This window comes from Cajanus cajan, chromosome 3 (assembly GCF_000230855.2).
Source record: "Cajanus cajan strain Asha chromosome 3, NIPB_CcT2T_4, whole genome shotgun sequence".
Classification (NCBI taxonomy): domain Eukaryota; kingdom Viridiplantae; phylum Streptophyta; class Magnoliopsida; order Fabales; family Fabaceae; genus Cajanus; species Cajanus cajan.
The window spans coordinates 67,238,461-67,253,119 of record NC_138519.1 but is presented as its reverse complement, the minus strand read 5'-3'; the positions used below and the strand labels follow the sequence as shown (position 1 = coordinate 67,253,119).

The following is a 14,659-nucleotide window of genomic DNA, read 5'->3' as shown; positions in this document are numbered from 1 at the left end:
TATTAATTTTGTTTGATTATAATGTATGATTTCAAAGAAATATATATAATTATAACTAAAGGCTGCATAAATAAAAATTATTTTATTTTACATAAAATAATAAAATTTATCTCATAATTTTAAGGTGTCTATTTCTTTAATTATTATTAATTTAAACTAAATTTTGAGGATTTTTTTAAAATTTTAATAAGTTAAAATTAAATAAAAAGTCAATTATATAAATCATAATTTTGAAAACTGGATTGGACCAACTAGTCAAACTAGGAACTGGTTTGGTAATCAATTTGATAACTAATGAAGAGAGGAGCATCTTAATTAAAATCAATGCGAATTGGTCAAGTGTCAGTTGAGCTGAGCCAAAAGTGGTGCAAAATGGATATAACAAAACTAGTTTAAATTGGTCAAATTAAAGAATAAATATTTTAAAATTTAATTTAAAATTTTTAATTAATTAAGTAAAAGTACATATTTAATAAATAAATAAATATATATATATATATATATATATATATATAAATCATTTATCTAATTTGCAATTTTTTATAGCTTGAGTTTTTATAATTTAAATTATATTAATTTGATATTATTAACTTAAGATGTAAACTTGTTAATGTTAATGAAAATTATTTTAGTTTATTAAAATTTAAACTTTTAAATATTATGTTATATTTAGTTTGGACTTTGTGTATACATTGAATGTCAAGAACCCATAAATAATTTTATTTAATTTTTAGTATTAAAAAATTATGATATTTTATATATTTTTTTTTTGGTAAAAATAGAAAAATTACAAAGATGGTCGCAATAAGGATTGAACCTAGATCTTCATGCTTCTAACTATCCCAATTCCTTTCTACCCAACAACTAGACATGGTTTATGATATTTTATATATTGGTTAAATACCTCTTTTGGTCCCTTACAATATTTTTTGTTTCAATTTAGTCCCACTTTAATTTTAGGTCTCAATTTGGTCCCCAATAATTTAAATCGTTCCAATTTGGGACTTCCGTCTAAATGATTTAAACGGAGTTAACTGGTGGCTACGTGGATGCCAGGTAGATGCCACGTAGGTGGATCAAAAAATACTTGAATACACCTAGAACCAGAACGGCCCGTTCTGGTTACACTATTGGTGTGTAAAATTTGCACCTGGAACGGGCCATTCCAGGTCCAAAATTAACACACCAACAGTGTAACCAGAACAGACCGTTCTGGTTTCAGAACGGGCCGTTCTGGTCTAGAATTTCGTGCCCAAAAAAACCAAAATACAAAGTATTTCAAACACTAGATTTGGTAATATTGTTAATGAGGATTAATAACTTCAATTGCTAAACATTTGGGCTATACAATATATCATTAAGGATGATGCAGTGTATCACTAAGGACAATGGTAACAAGTTTTATTTCATTGTTAGTCAAACTAGAGTGAACCACTTACTACCAAATTGACACTATACAGTCAAGGATAAAATGAAACAGTATTTTTCCTTGAAGTCATTGACGATGTACCCCAACAATAACAACCTGTTCTTGAGGAGGTACCCCTAAACCCTAAATTTTATTTTCAATTTTTGAAATACATTGCGGCATTTTAATCAAGATTTTGAACTGGATAAATTCAAATCAAAGAAATATTTTGGAAGGTCTTATCTTATTTGATTTTTTTTGTTTTATTCATAAATGAATATTAATTTATTGTATTTTTTATTTATTATATATTTATTAATATAGATATAAAAAATATATATATATAATAAAAAGCATGGCGTTCTGGAACGGGCCGTTCTGAATTCAGAACGGCCCGTTCTAAAAGCAGCACGACCCGTTCTAAAAGCAGAACGACCCTTTCTAGTTTGAGAACGGTCGTTCTGGTTTCAGAACGGGCCGTTTTGGTTTCAGGTTTTTTTCTGGAATTTTCGCGTCCACGTGCGCATCCACGTGGCATCCACGTAGATGCCACGTGGCCAACAGTTAACTCCGTCTAAATCATTTGGACGGAAGTCCCAAATTGCACTAAATTAAGTTATTAGAGACCAAATTGAGACCAAAAATTAAAGTGGGACTAAATTGAAACAAAAAAACATTGTAAAGGACCAAAAGAGGTATTTAACCTTATATATTCAATATTATTTTCTCATTAATGATAATAATAATAATAATAATAATAATAAATTATTATTATTATTATTATCTTATTAATATCAATTATTGAAACTTAAACTAATATTTAAGTTGGTTTAATAATCGATCAAATTTTAAAAATATGGATATAAATTATATATTTATATGTTGATCTAATTCATGAATTAGGTAAGTTGAATTATGTACAATTTAAGTTCAGCTTATTTATATATTAAGTTTAATTTTTAACTCAATTTCAACTCATTTGATTCATGAACTAAGTTCAACGAATTAATTATTAAATCAAATTTCAAAACTATTTTTAAAATAGTTTGATTCATTATTATTCTTATTTGTTTGTCCCTTCTTCTCTATTAATACAATTACAAAATTAATGTAATATATATAAATATTGTCAATTAAGTTAAACCTTAATCTGTGTCACACCACACCAGTTTATGTTTGTTTTTCTTGTACCCACAGTTACTCCTAAGTCTTTAACCTCTCCATCCTTGGAAAATCCCACCATAGACATCCTCTCACTACAAGAAATGTTACATATAGTGACATATAAAAAGTGTCACTATATGTAGGTATATATATGTCTATTTGACATATAATTACACACAATTTTAGTGTTGATTTTAAATGAGATTTAACAACATATTTTGTGTGTCACAATAGTCTATACCCACACTTTTTAATAATATACCAACATATATTGTAATTATTGTGTCGGTAAAAATAATTTTTAGTGACATGTATAGTGTTACTATAGGATGTGTGTCATTATATGACAAATTTGTTGTAGTGTCCTCACAAGTCACATTTATGTCTTTGGTCCTCCTCACCAATCATTCTATGATCTCCTTGATTTTTTTCAACATATATTATTCATTTTGTAAGTTATTGTTCCTCTTTCTTTTCCCTTTTTCATTCTCTTCCTGCGTCTCTTTTTTTCTCTTCCATTTTACATGTATGCACATGAAAGGAATGTTTTTAAATGAACCGGTATAAAAGCAAATTGTGTCAAAACTTTTATCCTTCAAGTTTTCCTAAATGAAAGTCTTTGCAAACAAATAACTATTATATTTGTCCTTTGCGAAAAAGTTGCAAAAAAAATCTTCAAACACACATTCAACCTCTTTAATGGTGTGTTTGGATGAGGAATTTATATAGGGTAATTCATTTATTTAGGGAATTTCAAATTCTTTGAGGTGAAATGCTTTGTTTGGATGAGGAATTTACAAAGAATTTGAAATTCAAGCATTTGTGAAATTCCTTAAAATAGTAGAATTTCAAATTCTCTAAAAAATGGGAGAATTTGAAATTCCTCATATTTGTTTTTCTTATTTCACCTATATATTTTATCTTATCTCTTCATTCTTTTAATTATTGGATATTCAAAAATATTTTTAAAATTATTAAATATTATCTTATATTAATTTTTAAAATTATTAAACATTATCTAATATTAATTTTTAAAATTATTGAATATTTAAAAATAAATTAATATTTATTTTTATAAAATTTAATTTAAAAATCTCAACATATAAATATATTTTTAAAATCAATTTTATTATGATAGAATCAAATTATCATATTCAACTTAACAATTTAAAATTTAAGAAATTTAAATTGACTCATCCAAACAAACTATTTTAAAAATGATAGAAATTGAAATCAAAGTAATTCAAATACCAAGAATTTAAAATTTCTTGAATTTGTAAAATTTCTCATCCAAACACACCATAAGTGTTTGTTTCACTTTCAATTGGTATCAGAGTTTAACTTCTTAGGAACCAAAAAAAATGATATATTTCACTTTTATGGATGCCACATAGACATGTGGGACATAATAGACAGGGGCAACTACATTCCCATGGATGAAACCATGAACGAGATCCCACAAGCTTGATGGAGTGATGATTAAATAGAAGTAGGGATATCTCCTCAATTCCAAATCCCACAACTTCATCATGTGTGCATTCTTTAAGGATGAATATGGAAAGGTACATAGTTTAAAAATGCAAAAATGATGTGGGGCACCTTGACTCTCATTTACGAGGGATCCATTGAGATAAAACGTAATAAACAGAATTTACTTGCTTGTCAATATGACTTATTTACCATACATGCAAATCATAGTTGATATCCATTGCATTTCATCTCATATGTGAATGTGAATATGTATTGTTCATTTATACTAATGATATGTTACGTTGTGAATGAGCTTTTAATTCTTATAATGAGAGTTAATGTTTCGTGTAATTATGTTGTTGATGTTATACATGTTATGTTTTGTGTGTTGGCTATCCAACCTTATTTTATGTTATTAGTCAGAATAAGATATTTTTTATTCTCCTTATTTCTATATTATTTGTTATATATGTTGATATAGGTGATACTCATTAATAACATTAGTAATGAAGTTTAATTAATAAGAAGTAATCTAATAAAATATGTGACCTTGAATTATAGTTTAAAATTATTTAATTTATTGTTATTTATTATCTACGACATAATTTTAAATTATTTGATCAAGTTTTATTTTAGAATTTTATTACAATAACATGTTTAAAACAAGTTACTAAGTTCAATAACATGATTAAATTCCATCATTTACTTTTAAATGTCTTAAGATTAATGTAAAGTAATCATAACAATTTGTGGATTAATAATTGTTTTTTTTATCAATACATTGAAATTTATACATATAATTTATTCATTTCGATTAATCCATAAAACATGCTTTTTCAAGTTACTCACTTTATATAATTATCATGTTTGAAGTAGAAAGTATTCTCATAGGTGTCTTTGAAATAATTTACATTTTATTTATTTTAAAAGTTGTTGCGACCCATTTTTTTTAGCTTAAAATTTTTCAATGAATTAAATTTAATTTAAGTAGTTATTTTCAAATTCTGATTTATTCAAACTATTTTTTTTAGCAAATATTTTCTTGTTCAAAAAAAATATATCATATTTATTCAAATTAATGATCTCAAATTTTAAATAGGAATAACTGCGATTTGGTGGAACTATTTTTTATACTTTAATCAATGATAAATGATCTTTTTATTTTATTTTTTTTAACAAAAGGCAAAGAATATCACTCTTTCTTTCGGGTATATATAAAATAAAGTATGGATATAGAAAGAAAAAGAAGTGCAAATAGCGTGTGTGACACGGTCCAAACGCGAGCCCAATACCGAAAAGCCATCACTCACTCCAAATCCAAATCCAAACTTAGCTACAAAGTAAACGACACCTCAACACAAAGCTTGGCGCCGCTTGGCTCCGATATAAAGTTATTTATTTAATTAATTTAATTTAAAAGTGCGTTAAATCCACGCCTGACTAGCCGCTAGGGACGCTATAAAACCGCCGTTGAATTCGAAAATCAAAATCAAAATCAAAATTAAAATCAAATTCATTTCATTACATTTGGCTCCTTCGATCCTTCCACCAAATCAGAGAACCAATTTCCATGGGCACCTCTCAGAGCCGCGAGGGCCTCGAAGTTTCCGATTCAGACTCCGACTACGAACAAGAACAAGAACACGAACACGAACACGAAGAAGAAGAAGAAGAAGAAAATGAACAACACTACAAAGACGCTCAAACCACCTCAGCTTCCCACTCCACCGACCTCGAAGACGTCGACGCTAAACTCAAAGCCTTAAAACTCAAATACCGAACACCTTCATCCTCCTCCGCCAAATCGCTTCCGCAAAACGCCGTTAAGCTCTACCTCCACATCGGCGGCAACACTCCCAACGCCAAATGGATCCTCTCCGACAAGCGCACCACCTACGCCTTCCTCAAAGACACCGAAAACGACGACGTCTGGTTCCTCACCGTCGGCTCCAAGGTCCGCGCTAGGGTTTCCTCCGAAATGCAATTGAAGATGTTCGGCGACCAGCGTCGCGTCGATTTCGTCGCCGACGGCGTCTGGGCGCTCAAATTCCCCTCCGACGACACCTACCGCCGCTTCGTCACCGACTTCCAGAACTGCATGTTCGAAAACGTGTACGGCCTCGAGTGCACGGAGGAGAACAAGGTCAAAATCTACGGCAAGGAGTTCATCGGCTGGGTGAAGCCCGAAGCTGCCGACGATTCCGTCTGGGAGGATGCCGCCGCCGCCGATGGCGGCGACGGCGACGTGTTCGCGTCGCCGTCGCGGCGGAGAAACGACCTAATGGAGGAGTTTGAGGAGGCCGCGAACGGCGGCGTCCAAACCCTAACCCTAGGCGCGCTCGACAACAGCTTCATGGTCAACGACTCCGGCGTCCACGTGTACCGCAATTTCGACCGCGGGATCCACGGCAAGGGCGTCGCCGTGAAGTTCGACGGCGGCGGTGGTTTCCGGCAGCAGACGCCGAATAAGGCGCTTCTGATGCGCGCGGAGACGAACATGATGCTGATGAGTCCGTTAAACGATGGGAAGCCCCATGCTTCGAAGCTTAACCAGCTTGATATCGAAACGGGGAAGATTGTCACGGAGTGGAAGTTTGAGAAGGACGGTGCTGACATAACGATGAGGGATATCACCAATGACACCAAAGGGTCGCAGTTGGACCCTTCGGAGTCAACGTTTTTGGGGTTGGATGATAACAGGTTGTGTCAGTGGGACATGCGTGAAAAGAAGGGGATTGTTCAGAACATTGCCACGGCTAGTTCTTCCCCTGTTTTGCATTGGAGCCAGGGGCACCAGTTTTCGAGAGGGACTAACTTTCAGTGCTTTGCCACCACCGGTGATGGGTCCATTGTAGTGGGGTCTCTTGATGGGAAGATAAGGTTGTATTCGAATACTTCGATGAGAATGGCGAAGACGGCGTTTCCCGGGCTTGGTTCGCCGATTACTAGTGTTGATGTTACTTATGATGGCAAGTGGGTGCTTGGCACTACGGATACCTACTTGGTGCTTATTTGTACGTTGTTTACTGATAAAGATGGGAAGACAAAGACTGGGTTTAGTGGTCGAATGGGAAACAGAATTCCTGCTCCTAGGCTCTTGAAGCTGACTCCTCTGGATTCGCATTTGGCTGGCGCGAGCAATAAGTTTCATGGTGGCCATTTCTCGTGGGTAAGTTTTAAGATCTAAATTCTTGATACATGTAACATGTCCATGTAGCATCATCTTTCATGTAGTTATTTGTATATGAAATTTTTTTCAATATCTTCAACTTGCATTTAATTGTCTTTCATTGATCTTGGAGAACCTTGACTTTTAATTATGACCTATTAAAACAAGCTTTTGTTTATACTTGGCAGGATATGAGTAGAAATGAATGCATTAGAGAGAAAATTAGGATAACATTTATCATAGAAAAATGGTAGAATTTTGCCTTAGCTTGTTTGGACGTGTGGACAAGACTGTTAGAAGCCTTGGTAATTAGAGTAGATTAGAGTGAGGGTAGTCTAATCACTAGATGTAGAAGGAGATTGAGAAAGCTATGGTAGAAAGCATTAAAAAGGATTTAAGGGTAAATGATTTTTATCTATGATATAATGATATGATATAACTTACAATAGAATATTATGGTGTAATATGATTCTTGTTAGTCAAACTCACCTATTAGAAAAAAGCTTCTTGTAGCTGCTTATAGTACCAACATTTCTGCAAATCTCATTTTAGCTATGCTTTTGATATGGTGCAATTATTTCTCCTGATTATTGGCCTCTTATCATAACAGAAGTTGTTATTCAGATGCTTTCTGTTCCTTTGGTTTTTGGTTACACTGACAATGTTTACCAAGTTACACACACTAATGAATGGTGCCAAGTGCCAACTACACAAGTAGAAAATTTTCACAAATAAATATGCTTTTAGAGGTTTTATATGCCCCTGCCATGCCATTCATGTATGTTCTCCTTTGAAGGAAAGTTAGTGAAGGCAACTTTTATTTTCCATAAAGTTTGAATGTTTGATCTATGGAAACATGTTTGACAAATAGTCTTAATCAACTACATAGTTTATTGCCTTAACTAGCATATTAAAAGACAAGTATATCTTCCATTGTTCTGGGGCGCCTACTTTTTTATTCAAGGACCTGCCTATATATTTGGAAGAATTTTATACTTTGTATTTGGATATTGATGAAAACAAGTCTTCCATTTTGAAACCATCATTATAAATTCCTTATTATTTATTGTTTGAATACTGTTATGCTATTTATGGGCCTAGGGGTGTAACCGTGTAGGTTTTGTTGTAGATGATAACAATATAATGGTCATGTGATTCACATATCAGATCACTGTAGGAATTATTATGAAACTGATATGTGGTGGAAATGGAACAAGACATTCAAGTGGCTGACTGAAAAATGATAGGCGGGATAAATGATAACGGGTAGATTTGCAATGACTAAGTGAAGATATTTGAAAAATTGGCAAAAGGGGGATGCAAGAATTACGGGAGTGGTGCAAGCAAATATGCGATCACGGTGTGTAGATTTGTAGGACATAGCTTTAGGCACGATGAAAAAATGTTGTGATACAAAAATTGCTACATCTAGTGGAATTTTTACAATTGTTAATTGAGCTGAATTGCGAAAAAATTGTCCGTGATTGTAAAAGACTCTAGTAACAGGAAAATGGTTGTAAAAGAACATTTTCATATACTATGTGTATTTTTTTTTTTTAAAATAGTGTGTATTGTTAGATTTCCCTTAATTGTCATATTTAGTGAACTATAAATATGTATCTCAAGATAGAATTCCTTGCTTATTCCATGTTGCATACTTGCATGTGATGTATAAATTAGAAATTTTGTTTGAAACTGATGATCATTATTAGTTTATCGAGTCAGTCAACTTGCAGCATCTAGGAAGTATCTCATTCGTGTTTTGTGTTTCAGGTCACCGAGAACGGTAAACAAGAACGGCACCTTGTTGCGACTGTGGGGAAGTTTAGTGTGATATGGGATTTTCAGCAGGTGAAGAACAGTGCTCATGAATGCTACAGGAATCAACAAGGGCTGAAGAGCTGTTACTGTTATAAGATAGTATTGAAAGATGAGTCAATTGTAGAATCGCGATTTATGCACGACAAATTTGCTGTCAGTGATTCTCCAGAAGCTCCGTTGGTGGTGGCTACTCCTATGAAAGTCAGCTCCATCAGCCTCTCCGGAAAGCGACGTGGTTAAACAAACTTTGTTTACCTTTTTTTTTTTTTTTTTTTTTTAAGGTTTCAAATTTCTATTGTTAGGAGTGCCTTTGAAGAATGTATTGCTTGTATTCAAGTCTTAGATGCTGATATTCTTCTGTACAGCGAGTTTTAGGTTGCTCTGTATCTATTTTCTTTCTTATACTGTGTTCATTTTGTTATTACAAGTTTGGGTTTGCAGACTGAACTGTACTTCTTTGTTTACAAATAAAAGAAAATTTTATTGGATATGAAGTACCGTAAGTTCCACCGTTGGAGTTTTCTCTCTCTCTCTCTCTCTATTTTTAATGTAATTAAAGGATTACTTATGGTCTGTTCATGTCATGGATGAGGAAGTTTTTTAATAAGTACTTTTATAATAGAAGAAAGTAAAACATATGATGAATTATTATTTTCATGAAGTTGAAATTTTATGCTCAAGTTAACTTATATAGTAAAATACATTTGTATTTCCTGTATTTTTTTTAAAGATTGTGACTGATACCTCTTCTTAATCTAAATTTACAGAAAATCACTCAAAAGTTGGAAAAAAAATGTTATATCAAAGTCTCCTAACCTTGCTCTAAATATGACTATCATGTGACATGTAAACTATTTTAATGAGTTTTTTTTTTCTTAAAATATTTTTATCTTTTTCAATTGTTCCACCCACGTTTTCTCTCAACCTTCACCTCTTTAACTTTATCATCGTCACTCACACCCCAAATGAAATTCAAGAACAAAAGAGGAGGAGTTTGCTACGTAAAAAAGAAGTTAAGGGTGAATAAATGAAGAGGGGGTGGTGTTATAATTATTGTATCCTCCTGGGTTTCATATTGACTTAATAGACTATAAAAATTTTGAACATTTCTTTTAGAAAAGATCTAGGTTTTGAGAGGAGTTTTTCCACCTTCAAGGGGTGTTAAAAACTCTCTACTTGAGCTTGTAACGGTTTCGAACCGAGCTTCCTTTTTAGCCTATTCGTCTTATTAGTTTAACTCAAGATCGAGATTTATATAGATATGCAATCTACTTGGGTCATGAGTGAAGGGATTATCTTGGATAAAGGGAGTAATTTGTATATTGATACTCCGGTGAAGAGATCACCAATTTGTGACTGGAACATTTTGGCGCTCATCGTGAGGTAGGTAGAACATTATTCTACGCCCGTTATAGTGTAAACAAAGGGGAAGACATGACCAAAGAGGGAAAATGGCGAGAGGTGTAGCGCCAATAACGAACAACATCGGAGCCCAATTGACAATGGAAGAGTAGTTGACAATGATCAACAATCTTAGGGAAGAAAATGTAGCAGCGTGAAGGAGGGAGGACCAATAATGGGAAAGGGCTAAGGAGTTGTATAGAACCATTCATACAAACCTATGTGCGAAAGAAGGAGGTTTGGTGATGGATGTTTCGAGGGACTTTCAACCATTCGTTGTTGAAATCGAGGAAGAGGAAGTCCCACAGGATTACAAAATCCTGAAGGTAGACCCGTTTGATGGGGCACAAGACCCTAATGCTCGTCTCACAAACTTCTGGGCCCAGATGATGATCAATGGAGGATCTTAGGGCATTAGGTGCAAAATGTTCATGGGGACATTGAAGAAAGCTGCTATGAACTGGTTCACTAGTCTCCCGGATCGATCCATAACCGACTTCGAGACATTTAGTCAATTGTTTGTCGCCCAGTTCGTAGCCAATAAGTGTAAGCCCACTCTTATTAAAGATATATTCGACTTAAAGCAAAAACAAGGAGAAAGCCTAAACGACTTCTTCATGAGATTTAATGGGTTGCCTGAGGATACCTATGATCGATGACAAGATGGCTATTGCGACTTTTCTTAAGGGTTTACGGTCAGGTATATTTAGTGTAGAGTTGGGAAGGAGAAAGCCCCGATCCATGACAGAAGTGAGGTCTTTCACTTTGAGTTATGTAGAGGAAGAGGCAAATCAAACGAGGAAGAAGGTTGAGGAGAAGTAGAACTCTACACCACAAAAGGTTTTTAACGAGGCACTGTATGTCCCTAGCTCCTGGTTGTTGACTAATATTTTAGTTTTTTATTACATTCTTAATGATTTGTTTAATAAAGGAGCTTTGAGGTTTAGCAAGTGTAACGCCCAAAATATGCTATTAAAATATAATTCCCTTTACTTTAAAACCATTAACTAAAACAAAAAAATCATACAAATATTCTTTTTTCCAAAGACATGTATATGTTTAAGGAGATGTTTTCGTATTAGAATTATTTTAAATTAAATCATAAAGTTAAGTTAAATAAAATCAATATAAAATAAAATAATAAAAATATTTTAGTTACCCCTTTAAAATTATAAAGATAAATTGAACCTATATTGATGAAATAGGCATAATTAAATAAGGACAATAATTTAAAAGATAAGTAATTTAGTGTACAAAGACGGTCAATAAGTCATATCCCCATACATATAGCTATAATATGTACATCCATTATTATTTTTCAAAAAAGATGAAAGATGCAACCCCAAACAAAATTTATGAGATGTAGGTATCAAGTAAATTACTGAGTATTAGCATGGAGAGTATGAAAAAATTCTCATCCTAAATATACAACTAAAAAGGAAATAACCTATACAATGAGCAATTTATACAAAATAAGAGAGCAAAATAACAACCTATATAAACTAACCTTCCCCAAACAGACTATCACATAATTCCTGTTCCTCTAGAGTCAAGTCTTCAAGATCATAGTCTCCATCATTAGCATACAGTACTTGAACTCATGTGTCCTATTGAAAAATCTGACGGGTAGGCCTACCAAAAACATCATGATCAAAGAGTTTCTAATAAAACCTCAAAGCATTTGCAGGTCTCTTTGTGCCATAATAAACGTAGTAGTATCGAACATGATGGATTTGCATGTCTGGTCTCCAATTGGAAGGCATCATAAAAGTCACATTCACCTCTATTGTAATTAGTGGTTGGGGTTGCTCACTTAAGGTAAGTACCAATAGTCTATAAAATACATGCATCCTAACTTTTATAGCTATCTCATGAGTATATCGATACTTAGCAAGACAGAGTGTTCTTTGTGGAGTTGTCATTTCCTAAAATATGGGCTATAAGGGTGAGTTTCCCCCGCTCCTCAAACTCCATAGACACAAAAACAAACATACAATAATGCATCATAAAATAAACAAATACATAATCATCAAATTCCTAATGGTTTTCTCAACAATTTACTTTCAAGTATTCTAAAAGAATCATTAACACATTAATTTGTTAACTTGGGCCCAAACACCGCGATCAAAACCTTTAAGTCATGATGGTCTTATGCCACATGTGGATAATTGCCAGTTGGTCAATGCTCTAGACAGATACAATGTCGGCGCATATGACCCCTGGCTAAAAGTATAGTTCACATCAACATTAGAAGTGGAACATGAGGCCTGTGATTTCTAACACGTCAAATGTGTACACTAAATGTCGGTCAGATTCACCACTTTCCAACTTTCCAAGGTCAAAAGATCCATTTTTTCTATACCTAAGTGTATCTCTGTAATTACCCACACGACCAATTAAAGTTTCCTTAATTCTACATACCATAATAAGAATTAAACCAATTTGAAAGAAAATAATACAAAACATTTCTAGCATACTAGCACTCAAAGGAAAATAAAATACAAGAAAAGTCACAAAAAAACGAGTAGAATAACAACTATAAACTTATATACCTCAAACAGTTCATTCCAATAAGTTAGATCAACACAAACAATAACCATGTATTACAATATCATCCTAACAAATATGTCGAAGGTCAAACACCTCGAACTCAGCTAAGTCGCACAATCCAAAATATATATATAAACAAGAAATAAATTCGCATGCCATAGTTAAATTGTTGGAGTTCACACTTTCACGATCTTGTCATTTTGGCAACTAACCTAAGGTTTCAAAATAAATATTTCATATTACAAACATCAATTTTATTCATATTATAAATTCATTTTGAGGTCAAAGTAACAAAATTAAATCATTTTAGAAACCAACTAAAACAAAAAAAAAACAATAGGTGCGTTAAAGTACCAAATCTTAAATATAAGTGCTAAATTGCTCAAAAACCAATTTTTTCACAAAATAAATGTGTAAACATGCATTTTTAGACTTTGTTAGAAAATTTTAAACACTAAAAACAATGTTAAAGTAGGGTAACCAAACAAAAAATATACACTATTTTCATGTTCCAAACAGTTGATCTCATAAAAGTGCTCAAAACTTGTTTTATTCATATCTTTTGCTAGAAAATTCTGTTTTGAAATATCTTTGAACCAAATCTTAGATTTTCATACCCAAGGAATCCATTTTTAGCATCGAAAATTGAAAATAACAATTATATAAATGCATACCAAAACAGGGGAGTGACGAATTTTTCTTAACAACTTTTCAAAATCAAAAGAAACTACAACAAGTAAGAGTTTAAAGGTTGGGATCAATTCCCCTTACCTCAAAGAAGCTTCACATAAGATAGGATGACAAAAGAACAAGCTTTTTAGAACTTTCTCCTAAAGAGAACAAGATTAAGGTAAGATAAAAGAGAAATAGAAGAAAAGAACTAAAAGAAGATGAAGTAGAAAGCTCCAAAAGCTTAAGAACTTGCCTTAGTTGTAAAAAAACTTCAAAGAAATAGAGAAGTTTTCTTTCTCCTTCCATCTTTCTTCAAGCTTCCTAAGAAAAAGAGAAAAGTGAGAAATGAGAGGTTTGATTTTAGATTAAAAGGAATAAAATAAGTATTGAATAGGGTTGAGTCAAATCAATGAATAGTAGTATTATTATTATTATTATTCTTTCTTTCTTTTCTTTTCCTTCTTGAATCCATATGATCATAAAAAAATAAAGGAAGAAGAGTAAAATTGATGCTTAATTTATAGTCAAAATAAACATAAAGTACTTATACTAAATTAATTGTTAAAAAAAATATGTGGTGGAAACTAAATTTTGAAATTTTATTGAAAATATTCTTTCAAATCAAAATTAATCTTTCACATAATAAAATATTTAAATTCATTTCCTAAAAAAATAATTCACAACTTAAAATAATGAAATTCATAGATATGAAAAAAAATCATGTGTTAATAGAATAAATAATTTTACGTACCAAATAAACAAGAATTTTTATTTATTTTATATATATATATATATATATATATATATATATTTATACCTTTTGTATCATAATAATTATAAATTAAATAAATATCAAGCATTAAAATTTTAGAGTGCTACAGTATGCACAAACCAGCCTATACGAACAGACCTTAGTATGGTCAATGAGTCATGCTAAGGTTGAGAACGACATGGACCAACCTTAGTATGATCAAATGAGTTATGCTATGGTTGTGAATGACACG

At 32.3% G+C, this 14,659-nt stretch overlaps 1 protein-coding gene across 1 annotated transcript; it reads left to right on the top strand.

Annotated features, from left to right (window-relative positions):
• The first annotated feature begins 5,483 nt into the window (after positions 1 to 5,483).
• On the top strand, positions 5,484 to 9,526 carry LOC109817150 (Vacuolar import/degradation, Vid27-related protein). The gene is made up of 2 exons (XM_020382389.3): positions 5,484 to 7,211; positions 8,985 to 9,526. Exons 1-2 carry the CDS (start codon positions 5,613 to 5,615, stop codon positions 9,270 to 9,272), a joined length of 1,887 nt encoding a protein of 628 aa, XP_020237978.2. The 5' UTR covers positions 5,484 to 5,612; the 3' UTR covers positions 9,273 to 9,526.
• Positions 9,527 to 14,659: the final 5,133 nt, after the last annotated feature.

What these genes read in the sequence shown, in the direction of transcription:
- LOC109817150 (XM_020382389.3), top strand. Translation starts at nt 5,613, where the DNA reads ATGGGCACCTCTCAGAGCCGCGAGGGCCTCGAAGTTTCCGATTCAGAC. An exon ending in ATGGTGGCCATTTCTCGTGG is followed by an intron (nt 7,212 to 8,984) that starts GTAAGTTTTAAG and finishes TTTGTGTTTCAG; the next exon opens with GTCACCGAGAACGGTAAACA.